Raw genomic sequence first — 17,893 nt, forward strand, 5'->3', positions numbered from 1 at the left:
ACATTAAGGGAAGTAAATCCATATTTGCTATGGTTCAGATGCAGATGCTTATGATTTCAAACTTTAGAGGTCTATATTGCTGCTAGGTTATCCTCTATCATCTTATGGTCCCATGATGTTTTTTTGGGTGAAGCTGCAGGAAGCAGTTATCTGCTTGTGTTCTTCCTCAGCCCATCCATAGGACTCCTAGAGCACCTGATAGAGCAAATGCTATCTAGGGCTTTCTGTCTCTACCTTTATGCCAATTCCTGTTTTCTCTTCTCCCCCATCCTGTAAGGACACTAAACCTTTCTTTTGATAGCTCCATTCCTGTAGGGTAGAACCAGAATTCTCTTCCACTTGGACCCTCGCTCTGCCCCTACCCCCCCCACCACATGGTGGTTAGAAAGTAAGTGGTTCTTTTTTATGTTTTGTATATCCTCAATTTAAAATGTAAACTTCTTGAAAGCTTAGGCTGTCTTTTTTTATCTGTATAATGTTAAGCATTTAAATTCATTCATCCTTTCTTCTATCAGTTCTAATGGTGGAGGACTTTGGTAATAGTATATTTTAAGGTCTCAATAGGACTTTTATTTTATCCATGGCAAACTATCTTGCTTTGCTCCTTGCCACTCTTAAATGTTATTCTTTTAGACTAACAAAAGACTACTACCTTCCTTTTCCAATAGATGCTGATGTGATAGTCCTAGGGAAAAAAAAAGAACATATTGAAAAACAAAAGAGAAATACATATTCATGTAGTTTTAATTTCTTCTTGGAAAAAAATAAAACTGAGTTTGATGCAGGGTGAATCTGAATTCAGTTTTTTATTGTAAAGTGAACTTACCATTAACTTGAATATTGGCTTATATTCCAGTTAAATATTTTGACAATCTTACCCTTTTAAAAGATGGTGCACAGGTACTGAACTTTCCTTAGAACAAATAACACTCATTATTGGAATTTATTCCCCAGAGATTTTATTTTCCTTATCTTTACCATGCTCTTTGCTCTCCACAGAAATCAGCTCATGAACTTTACCCACTGTTTTAATTGCAGCTATTGTATCACCATCTTTTTCCTCCATTGTTAATATTTCATTGTGTTGATGCTTTTTCTTTACTTCTTCAACCTAAAAAGAAAGATTGCTTAATATATTATAATTACCACCTTATTATATATATATATATATATATATATATATATATATATATATATTATTTGAATGTTTCTGTTTATTTAGGATCAAGTACTGGATCTGTGATTTAACAAGGATTCTTAGAGAAAACTCCTTCTACCAATGCTGATCTGCATGTTTTCAGAAACTTCTGGCTCAGACTCTAGAAGTCTGAGATAGCAGATGACTTGCCTATACATGTCAGAGGCAGGACCTTCAACTAGGTGTGCTTGGCTCACTAACCATGATGCTATGTTGCCTCTCATGATCCTACATTTATTATCAAATATATAACTTTTTTGAAAACAAAAATTTTAAATAAATTTTTGATAAATAGTTTGGAAGAAAAATTTGCTCAACTTTCAGTATGATAGCTCCATTCCCATCTCATGTTTTTTCTACCTTTTTTTCATGTTCTTCTCTCATTCCTCCTCTTTAACAAGCAGAGAGAGGAAAAGAGACAGAAGGACACTCACATTCAGACTCCTTTTTTTGCATTTGATCCTATAACAAACAGAAATATGAAGCTGAGGACTGAAATAATGACTTTTTCTTCTTTCCTACCATACATCAAGCATTTCCCATCCCAATTTTCATTCCTTATTATAAAGTTTAGGGAATAGAAAAAAATGAAAGTAATTATTGAAATATTAGACCAACACTTATGACAATATAGGAAATAGAGCACAGAGGGATTCAGGCACTGTAACTGTTACCTTCTAGAAAACTGATGTTGTACACTGTGTACATTCACAGAAACATAATATTTTTCGATTGGAAAAAAGACTTAGTCTAATGCTTTCACTTTATAAATGAGGACTCTGAAGCACAGAAACGTGATGCAACTTGGCCAAAATCATACTGTAAAACCAGTAGCAGAATCCATTACATTGGGTGGAAATCCTCACATTCTATGCAGAAGATACTTTCAGAGAAGTTGGATTATTTTGTATTTTAAAACATTTGAGTGGTGGCCACATGGCACAATGGATAGAGCACCAGCCCCGGAGCCAGGACTACCTGAGTTCAAATCCGGTCTCAGACACTTAATAATGACCTAGTTGTGTGGCCTTGGGCAAGCCACTTAACCCCATTGCCTTACAAAAACTAAAAGGAAAAAAAAATATTTGAGAGCTAACACAGATCTTGGAGTCAAAACCTACAGGTTTAAAATCCAACTTGACCCTTGCCTGAAGTCATTTAAATTTTATAAGCTTCAGTTTCCTTATCTGTAAATATGAGTCACACCTACTTTATAGGAATAGTAATGTTTATAAATTATTTTTGTAATCTGATAGCTCTGTCAAAAGCAAAGTATTATTACTGGGGGGTTTTTTTGGACAGAATTTGTGATTTCCTTGTGATAGGTAACTCCAAATGAAGAACCTCCCTCTACAAATGTAGATCTGTCCCTGCTTCTAGTCTTTGTTGATCTGGTAAGGTCAACAAACTTGTCCAGTTAATATATGTTAGAAGAAACAAAGTCAAACTGAATGAGTTTGACTCTTTAGTCACTATCCTCTGCTATTGTGAAAGCATAACTATAATGCAGACACATGAATGTATAGATAAGCCAAGTGGCCCTCAACATGTGATTTAAAATCCTTGATCCTAAACTTTCCTTATCCATAAGATAATGGGACTTACTTGGGTAATTGACAACGACTCTGCCAAAAAATAAGATTCAATGACTAAATTACCTGTGCTAGTTTGATAGTAATGAAAGATAATTCATTGTTTAACTAAATCAAAGTCAGAGATTTGACATTTTCCATCCTTTGTTGATATTTTATAATTCTCTCTATGTACTAAAATGTCAAATATCTGTAGCAAATAAAATATTTTAAAATGAATAACTTCAAGAAGAGCATTAAACTTGTAGGTTTAAATGCTATGTTTGAAAGTCTAACTTATGTACCAATACTCTATTGATAACTTTTAAAAAATTGAATTAACAAAAATTTGTTTCATTTGAAATGAAAAAATAAAGGCTAATAATTTTATTGTCTGTATAATCAGAAAGATTATAGAAAGTTATATATTTCCTAATGTTATCTTATATTTTCACTATTTTAAGGTAGAACATTACAACTTGGCTAAGAACATTAAAAAAATATCCATAGAAAGCAAAATTAATTGAAATGTAAACTATTACATGGTTCATTACATTTCTTTTAGGCTTGTGCACTAATTATAATTAGATTTATCCTTGTTCTAATCCATTATTCCAATTATCCTGTCTGCTTTAGAAAATTTCTTATTACATGCCGAATATTTTGGAATCTGATGGAGTAATTTAGATGACCAAAATAAGGCTTATAAAATGGCTTTCTGGATATTTTCTTTAATTTTATTTTAAATAAACTATTTAAAAATAACAAATATTTAAAGGCAGAATCAGAAAGTCAATCAAGCAAGATGATTGATGAAGAGGAAAAATAGATTGTAGAGTGTAAGGAAATGAATCTCTTTATTGAGGTTTTGCTTTTTCTTTCTCCAAAGCCAGGAACTCTACTTGCAATACTCAACTTATTTTTAAATTTTTGCTCAAATCTTTAATTCTTTGTCCAGGTGCATTTTTATATTTTGTCACTGTATGAAAGGGAGTGTCTCCAATGACTCAGCTCATCTGTAGAGTTACTGGCAAATTGATCACAATTCTGGAATAAGTTTTCTTTTAGTTTTGTTTTCTCCTTAAAATTTGTTTCAGTAGTAAGTATAGACATTTTTCTTGGATGATTGGTTTCATATCATCAAAGAAAGTAAGCTGGAAGCCAAAATGGTTTCATAGATCATTGGATTGTATCAAACATCCTAAATCTGCCTACAAATTTCTAGAATTTCTGTTTAGACTTCTTGCTATTTGCATACCAAATGTTCCATCTTCCTTCATTTCATTTATAGCTATTTTAGAGGGGGTTTTTTTTTTGTTTTCTCCATCACAAGCAGCACTCTCTTCATTTAAATTGTAAGTATATTCAATTTCTGGCTTATTTTCATTCCTATAATATAGGTTGCTACTTCTTGAGCATAGATTAGAAGATGATTGAAGAATATTTTCTTAGAAAGTGAACTTTGAATTTACTCAAATGCCATTTTCCAGACTATATTCCCTTAATTTAAGAAAATGACTGATGTCCTAATTTGATAAAGTCTCATATTTTTCTTTCAATATCACTTAAGTTATTTGCCAAATAATGGAATGCTTCCTGTAATTGCATTGCTTCCTTTTGAAAGCCATCTTGTAGTTTCTCCTCTTGTAGTTTCTCCATAGACTGATTGGCAATTTTATCTTTTTCAGAAATTTCACCAACTACTGCTTTAAATCATTTGTAATGAATTTAAAATTCTTTTTGACTTTCATTTTCTCCTCTTCAACCCATATTTTATCATAGCTTTTCCCCCCCAATTTGGATCTGCATCTAAAAGCATGTTTTGACTATTAAATTCCTTTTTGTCTTCTGGTCCTTGAGACATTATTTTTGGGTACCAATGTGAAAAACTAAATGACTTAACTTGTGACATAGGTCCTGTTTTTGAGGCTGATTCTAAAGTAATTTTATTCTTGGGTAATGAAATATGACAAGGAAAACATTAAACAACAAACAAACAATAGTTAACAAACACTAGTTAAGCTTAGACTCTTACCTAAACCCAAATCACTTTGTTTCAAAGGAATAGTAAAAAATTTTTAAATTTTCCTAAATGATAGAACAAATAACATTTCAAAATATATTTTATCCAAATTGTTCTGGATTAGGGTAAATTTGCTATTATGCCTTTGCCTAACTATAGTACTAATAATTAGTTTACATGGAATGAACCACACTATAAATAACTCTACACATGGGTGTTCTTGAATAAATTTTATAAAAATATTTACATGACAGAATCACATTCTATCATTTACAACTGACCCCAATAAATTTTTTGCTATTCTGTCTTTGAGAAGTCTTTCTCGGGTCTTGGTGACCCCAATTATAGGGTATGCGGTAAAGATACTAGAATGTTTTGCTATTACCTTGTCTTGCTCATTTTAATAGATGAGAAAACTGAGACAAACAGGAGTTAAGTGACTGGACCAAGGTTATCCAATTAAAAATTGCCCAAAATAGGATTTGAAATCATGAATATGAATTGTCCTGACTCCAAAACTGGTACTCTATACGCTCTTCCATTTAACTATCCATATCAGATTAAACTAATATAAATTATCTCTGTTTTCCCTGAAAACTAGAAAATTTTAAAGTTATAATTTAAATGAGATGACATTTCATTCAGCTTTTTCACCATATTCCAAATTCATAGAACTACCAAATTTCTAAGTTTGAATGAAGCTACTTCATTTTATTTGGACAGAAATCTCATCTACAATAGCTCTAGCAAATTGACAGTCATCTTCTACCTGGAGACACAAAGTTTTAGTGCACATACGAACTTCTAAAGCAATTATGTTCTTTATTGCTCTATTAATTAATGATAGAGACATCATTCTTTTCTTTGATGAACACAAATGAAGTGATACAATCATTTTATGTAATAGGTTACAAAAATTTATTATAACCTAGATCATAACTAATTTATTGCATATCTTGACTACTCCGTGAGCTGAAACCTATGTATTCTAAGAAAATATTCAGTTAAATGTCTTGTTGATGACAGTGTTACTATTTGGAAAATAATCAGATTAAAGTTCTATTATAAATTAATGGGGATAAGTTATAAATCAGTAATTTTTTGATTTTTAGGAAATAACATTGGAATGGTGATTTCAATAGATGTTTATAAAGCAATGACATAGTAAATGAAGCTGTGTAGGACAGGCAAAGTATATGATTGAAGGTCCTTTGCTGAGTTGGAACCTGATATTAGAAAGATTCTGTAACAGAGTAAGAGACTGTGTGATATGATGCATCTTTCATTCCCTTTTTGGCTCATGCTTTTACTAGATACGTCAACTAAGAAAAATATGATAAAAAGACACTAAGAATAAATTCTATCCTATATAGAAAACATGTGAAACATCGTCTAAAGTCTGTTCAGAAAAAAAACAACATTGCTGAAAGACTCCAAGATGAGGTATCCTGATACTATACTCACTGAACTCAAATTATATGATTAAGGTTGGCATTTCAAAGACACTGAAACAAATTTGTATATTGGACTGAAGAATCTTTGTCTTAAGTCTTTGAGTTAAATATAGTTTACCAAGGACTAGCCTTGTGTCTAGAAAAAGGTGCATATTGTTGATTCCTGGTAAATAATAGCCTGAATTATCAAAGTAATAGTTTGTATGTATTTCCAAAAGAGATTCTAAGGGGAATAATTAAGAATTGATATGAGTTCATTAAAACAAGTTAAGTCAGACACCATATATGTTTCCTTTTCCTTTTGGGGGGGTTGACATTGGCAGTAGATGAGAGAATAGATTACTAAATTCAAGGAATGCTAAAGACACAATGTGTCTGGATTTCAACCAGTATTTGAAAAAGTTTCTCACCAAATTATTGTGGACTAGATAAAAAATGTGAACTGTGTTACTGTAAAACAGGTAGATTTGGAGTACTTACATTGGGAAGACCTAAGAAACACACACTCAGTCTGAAGGGCAATTTTTTCTAAGTCTTGTTCTGTTCAACATTTTAAATTGACAGTCTGAATGAAGTGATAGAATGTTTATTATCAGATCTGGAGATGGCATGGAATTGGAAGAGGCTACTAATGAATTAAACCACAGAACTAAGATTTCAAAGGATATTGATTAATTAGAACAATGGATTGGTGCCAACAAGATATAATTTAAAATAGGAACAATGTAAAATCCTCGACTTGGATTAAAAAAACACAGCTGCATATTTATACAAAATGGAATCATAAAAGAAAATGTTAGTGGCTCTTAAGGCTCATAATCTCATAAGGCTCATAATGATGAAACTATAAAAAGGACTAATATGATCTTTTCAGCAAAAGGAGTGCAACATCTTTACAGAGAGATAAAAATCTTCTCTGTCCTGTCAGATCACATTTATAATATTATGCTTAGATAGGAAATTTAAAAACTGCAGTGCCTTCAGTAAGATGGCAGTAAGGCTAATATTAAGTTAGGCTACATATATCTAAAAAAAGGAGTAAATCAAGTTCTCAACTCCAGATATCTTGGAGTAACTTCAGTAAATCTCTACCTAACCTGGGTAAATGAATATAGTCTAGCATAGTTAGGAGAGCTGGAAAGTCATTGAGAGGCTATTAACCATAGCATAAACCAGGTCAAGGCTCAACAAGCAACAATGAATCAGGCCAGCAGAGAGGTTATCATCCCCAGCTAAGAAGATAAGTTTCAGCCCTGAGAATGCTGGTGTAGCAAATGAGACTGAGTTAGGTTAGGAAAATAATAAGCCAAGGTCAGATTCAGATCCTAGCAAAAAACAGTTGGAACTTTATTCCCTGTACAATAGGTGTAGACTCTTCAGCTCAGCTGACTGTGCAAATGAGCAAAAAAAAAAACCCAAAACTAAATTGCTAACCATAGATAGCTACAATTTTAATAGGAACAATAAAAATATCATCTCAAAACAGGAAAGTGGTGACAAAATGTTCATATCTGAAGCCTCAGAGTAGTTTATGAATTTGCTTTAAATCTAAAGAGATCTCTTAGAAGAGCTCAACAAAGGAATTTAAAAACCCAAGAAGAGAGGAAGAAAAATGGAGTAAAGAAATGAGAATCATAGAGGATAATTATTAAACATGGACTGAAGAAATCAACTCCTTTGCAAGTAAATTTGACCAAATTTTAAAAAAGGAAACTACTCCTATAAAAGTAAAAATGGTTGGGGTACAGTGGATGGAGCACTGGCCCTGGAGTCAGAAATCCCTGAGTTCAAACCTGGCCTCAGACATTAAATATTGCCTAGCTATGTGACATTGGGCACTGTTACCCTGCAAAAAAAATAATTAAAAAAAAGTGAAAAAGATCAAGTAGAAAAGTAATATAACTCAGCAAAAAAGTAAAATTGACCTACTGGAAAAGAAAAACAATTCATTTACAAGTCAAATTAACCAACTAGAAAAGTAAACACTAACTAAAGAAAATAAAACCTAAAAATTAGAATTGGAAGAGTGGAAATAGATGCTTCTAGGAGACACCCAGATTTCATAAACCAAAAACAAAAGCCTGAAAAAAACAGGAGGAAAAATATCATCTTAGGAAAATAAAGGATTTGGAAAATAGATCCAGGAGTGATAATTTACTAACTATGAGTCTATCTGAAAGTCTGGATAAGAAAAAGAGCCTGGAAAATATCTTTCAGGAAATTATCAGGTGAAACTGTCATAATACCCTGGAACAAGAAGACAGAATAGCCCTTGGACCAATCATAGATCCTCTCCAGAAAAAGATCTTAGAATTAAAAACTCAAGGAATATTGTAGCCAAATTTCAGAATTCTCAGCCAAAGAATAAATTACTGCAAGCAATAAAAACAACAATTTAAATATCAAAGAAAACAGTCAGAATTATGCAGGACTTAGCATTATTAAATAATCAGAGGTCCTTGAATATGATATACTGCTGGGAAAAGCATCTTGAATCATACCAAGAGTCAACTACCCTGTAAAATTTAGTGTGTTCTTTTGGAGGAAAATATGGATTTTCATTGAAACAGGACTTAGGTGATAAAAAATAATAGGAATGAATAGAAAATTCAATCCCTAAATAAAAGATTCAAAGAGATATGTGAAAGGTCAATAGAAAGGGGAAAGTTTTTTAGTCAGTAACTTGAAACTGTGCACATTCCTACATGAGTAAACACTATTTAGAATAGTTTTGAATTATATTTCTTTTAGGATAATTATAAGATAAATAGTTAAGACTGAGGGTATAGGTATATATTGATCATGAAAGTGATGATGCCTTAGCTGATATTTCAGCTCATGATAGTTGAATATAGTTGGACAGAGGGTACTTAAGAATATCTAGATATAAATTGATCATAAAATGATTTTGGTTACAAGATACTTTAGCTTATGAGTACTGTAATCATATTGTGACAGTGGGAGGGAGAATACATTGAGGCTGTGGCTATAAATGGAGCATGAAGTGATTTTACTTTACATGATACTTTAGTTCATGAGCATTTTGTTTCTAAATTGGAAAGAGGGAGTGGTATAAGTTGACTATAATTTAATAACCTTGAGGGTAATTGAGAATTGTATTTCTAATGGGATAATGGAGTATATTTGAACAGGGGTTGTGGATATGAAGTATCTATGAGATAATGATGCTCATAAAACAATCAATAAATCAATCAACCCTTAATAATTGTGCTTCTGTCAGGACAAATAAAAAGAGTATACCTTGACAGAGGTTGTGGATACAAGACCAGTTTAAAACAACTGAAACATGAAAAGGATGATTATACTAGAAGAAGGTGGCATTAGAGGCCAAATATCACCAATGAAGAGGCACAAATACCTACTAAAAGAGAGGGAAAGAAGGGAGGGAGTAAGTACTAAATAAATCTTACTCTTAACACATTTGGCCCAAAGAGGGAATAACATACATTTCTAATTGGGTTCAAAAATGTATCCTACCCTAAAGATAAGTGGTGGAAGAGGGAAAGAAGAAATTCTTAAAAGGGTGGGGGAATAAAAGAAGATGGCAAAAAGGGTAAAGGTAAATAAAAAGTTAAAAATAAAAGTAAATCAGGAAAGGAAGAAAGAAAGGGAAAAGGGTTGATAGAAAAAAATACTCATGGAGAAGCAGCAGTCAGAAGCAGAACCTTGGTGATGAGGGATAAGGGGGAAGGAAAGAGAAAAGTAAAAAGAGGGGTAAGATCTTATATCAACATGGAGTAATCTTAATTATAAATATGATTGGGATAAACACATAAAATGGAAGTAAATGCTTAATAAAAGCATCCATTTTATACTTTACATACATGTGGTAGTCACATTTCACCAGTTGAAACTGGTGAAGTGACACCTTGGTTAAGAGTACTGGGTCTTCATTCAGGAAGACATCTTCCTGAGTTCAAAGGGCTGAGTTTTTTGTTAGTTAATTTATTTAATTTCCCCACTATATGCAACCATAGATTAAAATAATCGTTTCTTTTGCAAAATTTTTCAATTAATATTTTATTTTCCAATTATATATACAATAGTAGTTTCTACCTATCATTTTTGTAAGGTTTGGAATTTTACAATTTTTGCCCTACCCTCGCATCCTTCCCATAGAAGGCAGTCTGATAATCTTTACGTTGTTTTCATACTATATATTGATCGAAATTGAATGTGTTGAGAGTGAAATCATATCCTTGATGAGAAAATACAATATTAGAGAGAGCAAAATTATGTAGTACATAAGATACTTTAAAAAAAATTGTAAGTAATAGAAAGTAATAGACTTTGGTCTTTGTTCAAACTCCATAGTTCTTTCTCTGGATACAGATGGTATTCTCTGTCACAGGTACTCTAAAATTGTCCCTGATTATTGCATTGATGGAATGAGCAAGTCCATGTTGCTGTTAGGATGTACAGTATTCTTCTGGTTTTACTCATCTCTTTCAACATCAGTTCATGCATGTTTTTCCAGGCTTCTCCAAAATCCCATCCCTCTTGGTTTCCATTAGAACAATTGTGTTCCATAACATTCCATAACATTCCATAACAGCTTGTTCAGATTTTCCCCAATTGATAGACATTCACTCAATCTTTATTTCTTTGCCACCATAAACAGGAATGCTATAAATATTTTTGTATAAGTGATACTTTTACCTGTTTTCATGATCTCCTCAGGGTAAGGACCCAGTAGTGGTATGGCTAGATCAAAGGGTATGCACATTTTTTTTGTCCTTTGAAAATTATTTCAGATTGCTCTCCAGAAAGGTTGGATGAGTTCACAGTTCCACTAACAAAGTATTAGTGTCCCAGATTTCCCACATCCCTGCCAACGTTGAACATTGTCCTTTCTGGTCATATTGACCAATCTGATAAGTGCGAGGTGGTACCTCAAAGCTGCTTTAATTTGTATTTCTCTAATCAGTAATGCATTAGAGCAATTTTTCATATGACTATGGATAGTTTTGATTTCCCCATCTGTAAATTGTCTTTGCATATCCTTTGACCATTTGTCAGTTGGGGAATGGCTTTTTTTTTATGAATTTCACTCAGTTCTCTAAATAGTTTTGAAATGAATCCTTTGTCAGAAATACTACTTGTAAAAACTTTTCCCAGTTTACTACATTTTTTTGATCTTGGTTACAGTTGTTTTGTTTGTGCAAAAGCTTTTTAATTTAATGCAATAAAAATTATCTATTGTTTTTAATGATGTTCTCCATTTCGTCCTAGGTCATAAACTACTTCCGTTTCCATAGATCTGATAGGTAAATTATTCTTTGATATATATCCTTTTGTGTCTAAATTGTCTTTTGTGTCTAAATTCTGTACTCATTTTGATCTTATCTTGGTGTAGGGTGTGAGATGTTGGTCTAATCCAAGTTGCTGCCATACTAACTTCCAATTTTCCCAACAGTTGTTATCAAAGAGAGAGTTCTTATCCCAGAAGCTGAACTCTTTGGGTTTATCAAACAGCAGATTCAGACACTTAACAGTTTTGTGACCCTGACAAGAAAATTAATCTTGTTGACCTGAATTTCCTCATCTATAAAATGTGCTGCAGCAGGAATGAGCAAACATGCTGGTATCTTTGCCAGGGAAACTCCAATTTCAGTATGTGCCTGAAAGACTCAACCATATTTCACCAGAGGGGAAAAAAGTGTTATTTGCTCCATGTCACTACTGAGAAAGACAAAATTAATTGGATTCTGGCTAAAAGTAAAATGAAGAAGTTTTCTATTTATTGACTATAGACAAGGAAGGTAGAGTCAAGATGGTAGTGTGAAGGCAGGAATTCCCAAAAATTCCTCCTCAAAAAGCTCCAAGCACCACAAAGTTATGATTTCAACCAAAGTTTAGAGAGACACAGAAAGACTGAGTGAAAGTATCTCCCAGTCCAAGAGAACTTGGCAGATCATAGGAAAGGTCAGTTCCATCAAATTGGGGGTTGGAAAGAGCTGCGACACAGTTTGACCCCAACCAAATGGAACCGAAGTAGAACAAATCAGCTCTGGCCTCCCAGGAACAGCACTCTGTGCCTAGATCACTGGTCATTCCTGGGTTCATGGCAGTGGGACTGCTTTCCATACCCCTTGATTTGGGGATCATCAGGGACAATTTGGAGGGTCAGCTAGAAAACTCTACTGCACCAGAGTGAGTGTACATCCCAGGCCAGAGATGGCCTCAGGGTAGCCAGAGGATCCTAAAAAGCCACTCAGCTGCTTCTTTCAAAGAGCTCATCCCACAGAAGGTAAGGGGGAGGGGAGAGACTGCAGAGATCTCTTTGCTATCCGTGGGAAAAGATTCTGCTTATTTGTCCAAACTCAGATCCAGATCACAATATGGGGCCTCATACTGACTTAGAGGAACAGAGACCCTTCCTCACAATGCCAGGGCAGAAGGAATTGCCCATGGTCATCTACAGATGAGAGCACAGGCCAGGGGAGAAGTCAAAACCTCTCATGAGTCCTTGAAGGAATTGAGGTGGGGGAGTGTCCCCCTCCAAAGCTTTGGAAGTACAGAAAATTAGTCATAGCCTAAGGAAATGAGCAAATAACAGAAAAAGAACCAGACCATAGAAAATTTCTTTGGTCCCATGGAGGATAAAAACACCCTCAGAAGATTACAAAGTCAAAGCTTCTGTATCCAAAGTCTCCAAGAGAAATAGGAATTGATCTCAAGCAAAGAGAGAGCTCAAAAAAGATTTTAAAAAGCAAGTAAGGGGCTTTGCAGATGCCGCTGCTGGGAGTCCTCGTGCCCGCTCTGCCCACTGGATGCCGACTCCCCGCTGCTACCACCAGCAGCCCAGGCATCCGTGGCCATGGCCAACCCCAGCGTGTACTTCGACATCGCCATCAACAACGAGCCCCTGGGCCAGATTACCTTCGAGCTCTTTGCAGACAAGTTTCCAAAGACAGCAGAAAATTTCCATGCTCTGAGCACTGGAGAGAAGGGATTTGGTTACAAGGGATCCTGTTTCCACAGAATCATTCCTGGGTTCATGTGCCAGGGTGGTGACTTCACACACCATAATGGCACTGGCGGCAAGTCCATCTATGGGGAGAAATTTGCTGATGAGAACTTCATCCTGAAGCATACTGGTCCTGGTATCTTGTCCATGGCAAATGCTGGAACCAACACAAATGGCTCCCAGTTTTTCATCTGTACTGCTAAGACTGATTGGTTGGATGGCAAGCATGTTGTCTTTGGCCAAGTGAAAGAAGGCATGAACATTGTGGAAGCCATGGAGTGTTTTGGTTCTTGGGATGTCAAGACCAGCAAGAAGATCACCATTGCTGACTGTGGACAACTCTCATAAGTTTTTTGTTTTGTTTTCTGTCTTAACCACCAAACCATTCCTCTGTAGCTGGAGAGAGCACCTCAATTCAATCTGCTCTTATACCCTGTAATCCTTGTGCTCTCACTTGCTGCAATTCTCTTGGGATTTCATTTCCTTTTTCCTTCCACAAGTCTGGCTAGAAACAACAGACTTAAGCTTATGATTATGAAATAAAAGCTAAACTACAAAAAAAAAGCAAGTAAGGGAGGGAGAGGAAAAATTGGGAAGAGAAATTACAGTGATGAAGTAAAATCATAAAAACTAAGTCAGCCGTTTGATGATGGAGATAAAAAAAACTGAAGAAAATAACATGTTAAAAACCAGTATAGGTTAAAGGGAAAAAGTTGCCCAAAAGGCAAATGAGAAGAACTATGCCTTAAAAAGCAGAATTGGCCAGTTGGAAAAGGAGACAAAAAAGGCTCTCTGAAGAAAACAACTTCTTCAAATATAGACTGGAGCGAAACTAAGCTGTTGACTTTGTGAGAAATCAAGAAATAATAAAAACCAAAAGAATAAAAAACTAGAAGAAAATTTGAAATATCTAGCTGGAAAAAAAAACTGATGTGGAAAACAGATCCAGGAAAGTTTATTTAAAAATTATTGGGCTACCTGAAAGTCATGACCAGGAAAAGAGCCTAGACTTCAATTTTCAAGAAATAAGCCAGCAAAATTGCCTTAAGATCCTAGAAGCAGAGGGTAAAATAGAAATTGAGAGAATCCACTGATCACATCCTGAAAGAGATCCCCTCCAAAATCCTCCTAGGAATATTATAGCCAAATTCCATAGCTCTAAAGTCAAAGAGAAAATACTACAAGCAGTTAGAAAGAAACAAACAAATCAACCGCTCTGGCTCTACAGTCAGCATTACACAGGATTTGAAAATATCTACATTAAAGCTCTTTTAGGACTTGGAATATTATGAAAGGTTGGAAGGCAAAAGACCCAGCAAAACTGAACATCCACTTTCAGGAGAAAAGATGGACATTCAATGAAATAGGGAACTTTCAGACTTTCCTGTTGAAATGACCAAAACTGAACAGAAATATTGCTCTCCCAGTATAGGACTTAAGTGAAGCATAGAGAGGGTGGACCAGAAGTGCTAATTATGAAGTATTTAATGATGTTGAACTGCATATATTCCTGCATGGGAAGAAGATATTGATAACTCATATAAACCTTCTTTATTTGAACAATTGAAAGAAGCATATATTGACAAGGTATGGGAGGGAGCTGAATATAATGATATAAAATATAAGATAGAGTAATTGGGTGATAAAGAAAAGTACTGGGAAAAAGGGAAAGGAGAGGTAGAATGGGCCAAGAGATTTCACATAAAAGAGTCAAGATAAAGCATTTGCAATGGAGTGGAAGGTGAAGAGTGAATTAGTGAGCCTTCATTCTCATCAAAAATGGCTCTGAGAGGAAATAACAAACACACTCAATAGGGTAAAGAAGTCTATCCTACCCTAGAAGAAAAATGGAGGGGAAAGGGATGGGAGAAAGCAGATGGGGGAGGGAGGGAGGGGAAGTGTAGGAGATAGAAGAGAGGGAAGATCAAGGGAGAGGGTACAGGATACTTTTGAGGAGGGACACATAAAAAGGAGAAAGAGAAGAGAATAAATGGTAGTGGGGCTGAATGGAATGGAGGCTAATACAGTTACCAATAGCAAATGTGGGGGGGGGATGGCTAGGTGGCACAGTGGATAAAGCACCGGCCCTGGAGTCAGGAGTACCTGGGTTCAAATCCGGACTCAGACACTTAATAATTACCTAGATGTGTGGCCTTGGGCAAGCCACTTAACCCCATTTGCCTTGCAAAAACCTAAAAAAAATCCAAAAAATCCAATAGCAACTGTGGGAAAAAATTGAAGCCTGATGACTTTTATGACAAAAGAATGCAACATTTTCCATAGACAGAATGATGGTATCTGAACATTAACTGAATTTTTTCCCTCTCTTTTTCTCTCACTTCATTTCTTTTGAGGTTTCTCTATCTTTTGTCTACTTTCACAACAAGATTACTGAAATAATGTGAAAATAAATTAATAAATTTGAAAATAAAACAATGGACAGAATGGGGGAGTGACTCCTTTCTGCCTTTGCCCCTGTCCCAGGTGCTGAAGGAAAAGTTTTTCCCAAGATTAGCAGAGGCCCAGGGACCAAAGTCGAGAGCTTGGGAAGAGAGGTTTAACTTTGTGGAGTGGAGGGACATTCTCTTCTCTTCCTTACACCCCGTTTCCTATCCCCCACCCCCCAGCTTACCGGTTCATTTTCTTCAGGTCCTTCCTGTGCAGCTCCTCCCCCAGCAGCAGTCTCCTCACTGTGTCCCGGGTCCATGCAGCAGGGTGGAGTTGCCCCACACTTTGTCTCTTCTTTTACAACCAACCTTGCCCTGGTCGCTAGTGAACTTTCTGCAAGATGTCCGAGGGCCCAGGCCGGGAGATCCCTGTCAGGCTCTTCATCCAGCGTGGTCACTGCCGAAAGGCCCCTCAGCCTGGTCCAGGCTCCTACAGCGGCTGCAGGAGAGGAATGGACTTTCAAACCCCCGGAAACCGGGTTTAAGCACTGTGAGGGTGAGGTCACAGCAATTATAAGCAGTTCCATCCTAGGAGATCCTTGCAGCCTTGGCAATGAGAGAGCGGGGTGTGAAATGCGCATGCATTTGTCTGACCTGCAGACTAGGTGCTGGATCCCACAGGTAGAGTTCTGTTGTGAAGATGAATAAAACATATAGACCCCAAACCTCAGGTTCTTCTTCTAACTAGACGGGATCCCAAGGCTCTTCCAGCCTCTGATGGTTCTATGAAACCTACAGGAGCCCAAGACTGATGATGAGTCCCATGGGGGCCAATGACTCCCCTGGCCAATGGGTTCTCTCTTCTGACTCCTTCTCCTTGATTGCCTTTTGGAGAGGTAGGAAGGGTTTAGAAATTTATCCTACTCTTTAGGGAAGTAGAAGGAGAAAGGGGAAAGAAAAGAGAAGAAGGGAGCATTAAAACGAAGGGGGAAAAGTAAAAGTATAAAAAAAGGAATAAAAGCAGAAAGTGAAGGGAAAAGAGAGTTGGGTTGAGAAAAAGAGGGCAGATTAAAAAAAAAATAGAGTTGTCAAAAACAAACCACTAGTGAGGAGGAATAAGAGGAGACAGAAAAGTACAAATCGGGGGAAATAGGATGGAGAGAAATACAGTGATAATAAATATCACTGTGAATGTGAATGCAACAAGCTCACAAAAAATGAAAGCAGATAACAGAGTGGATTAAAAATCAAAATGCCATAAATTATTGCTTCCTAGAAACACATTTAAAGCAGAAATACACACAGGCTAAAGACTAAATGCTAGAGCAGAATATATTATGCTTCAGCTGAAGTAAAAAAACAAAACAACAATATTTCAAAGCAAAGCCAGAAATAACTCAGATTAAAAGAAATAAGGAAGAAATCTACATCTTCATAAAAGATATCCTACGCAAGGAAGTGATATGCATATTAAATATACATGCATCAAGTGATATGGCATCCACATTTTAGAGGAAAAGCTCAGCGATTAGAGGAACAAACAAAGCTATATTAGCTGGGGGCAGCTAGGTGGTGCAGTGGATAGAGCACTGGCCCTGGAGACAGGATGACCTATGTTCAAATCTGGCCTCAAACACTTAACAATTGCCTAGTTGGGTGACCTTGGGAAAGTCACTTACCCCATTGCCTTGAAAAAAACAAAATAATAAAACTTTTAAAAAACTTTATTACTGGGAGACTTCAAACTACCTCTTACAGAATTATATAATTCTTAACATAAAATAAGAAGGAAGGTGAGGAAGTGAATAGAATTTTAAAAATTGTTATAGATGACAGATCTTTGAAGATTGACAGAATGGAAAATAAAATACTTAAACAATCCCATTTCAACAAAAGAAATTGAAGAAGCCATCAGGGAATTCCCTAAGAAAACGTCTCCAGGACCAGATCAGATGGATATACAAATGAATTCTACTAAACTTTTAAAGAATAATTAACTTTAATTCTCTAAAACTTTTTGAAACAGTAGGTGGAGTCCTGCCAAATTCCTCTTTTGATATCAACATGATGCTTATACCTAAATCAGGGACAGCCAAAACAGAGAAAGAAAATTATAGACCAAACTCCCAAAAGAATATTGATGCAACAATTTTAAATAAAATTTTAGCAAAGAGATTACAGCAAGTTGTCACTAGGATTATACACAGTAATCAGGTAGAATTTATATCAGATATGTTGGGATGGTTCAATATCACTAAAAAATTAACAG

At 35.4% G+C, this 17,893-nt stretch overlaps 1 protein-coding gene and 1 pseudogene across 1 annotated transcript; one reads left to right on the forward strand and one right to left on the reverse strand.

Moving 5' to 3' along the window:
* Positions 1 to 943: 943 nt before the first annotated feature.
* On the reverse strand, positions 944 to 16,337 carry LOC141512229 (uncharacterized). The gene is made up of 2 exons (XM_074221053.1): positions 15,870 to 16,337; positions 944 to 1,111 (listed from the first exon to the last, which is right to left on the reverse strand). The coding sequence occupies exons 1-2, from the start codon at positions 16,335 to 16,337 to the stop codon at positions 944 to 946; spliced, it is 636 nt and encodes a 211-aa protein (XP_074077154.1).
* Positions 13,079 to 13,750, forward strand: LOC141511697 (peptidyl-prolyl cis-trans isomerase A pseudogene; annotated as a pseudogene).
* Positions 16,338 to 17,893: the final 1,556 nt, after the last annotated feature.

Source organism: Macrotis lagotis, chromosome 2 (assembly GCF_037893015.1).
Source record: "Macrotis lagotis isolate mMagLag1 chromosome 2, bilby.v1.9.chrom.fasta, whole genome shotgun sequence".
NCBI lineage: Eukaryota > Metazoa > Chordata > Mammalia > Peramelemorphia > Peramelidae > Macrotis > Macrotis lagotis.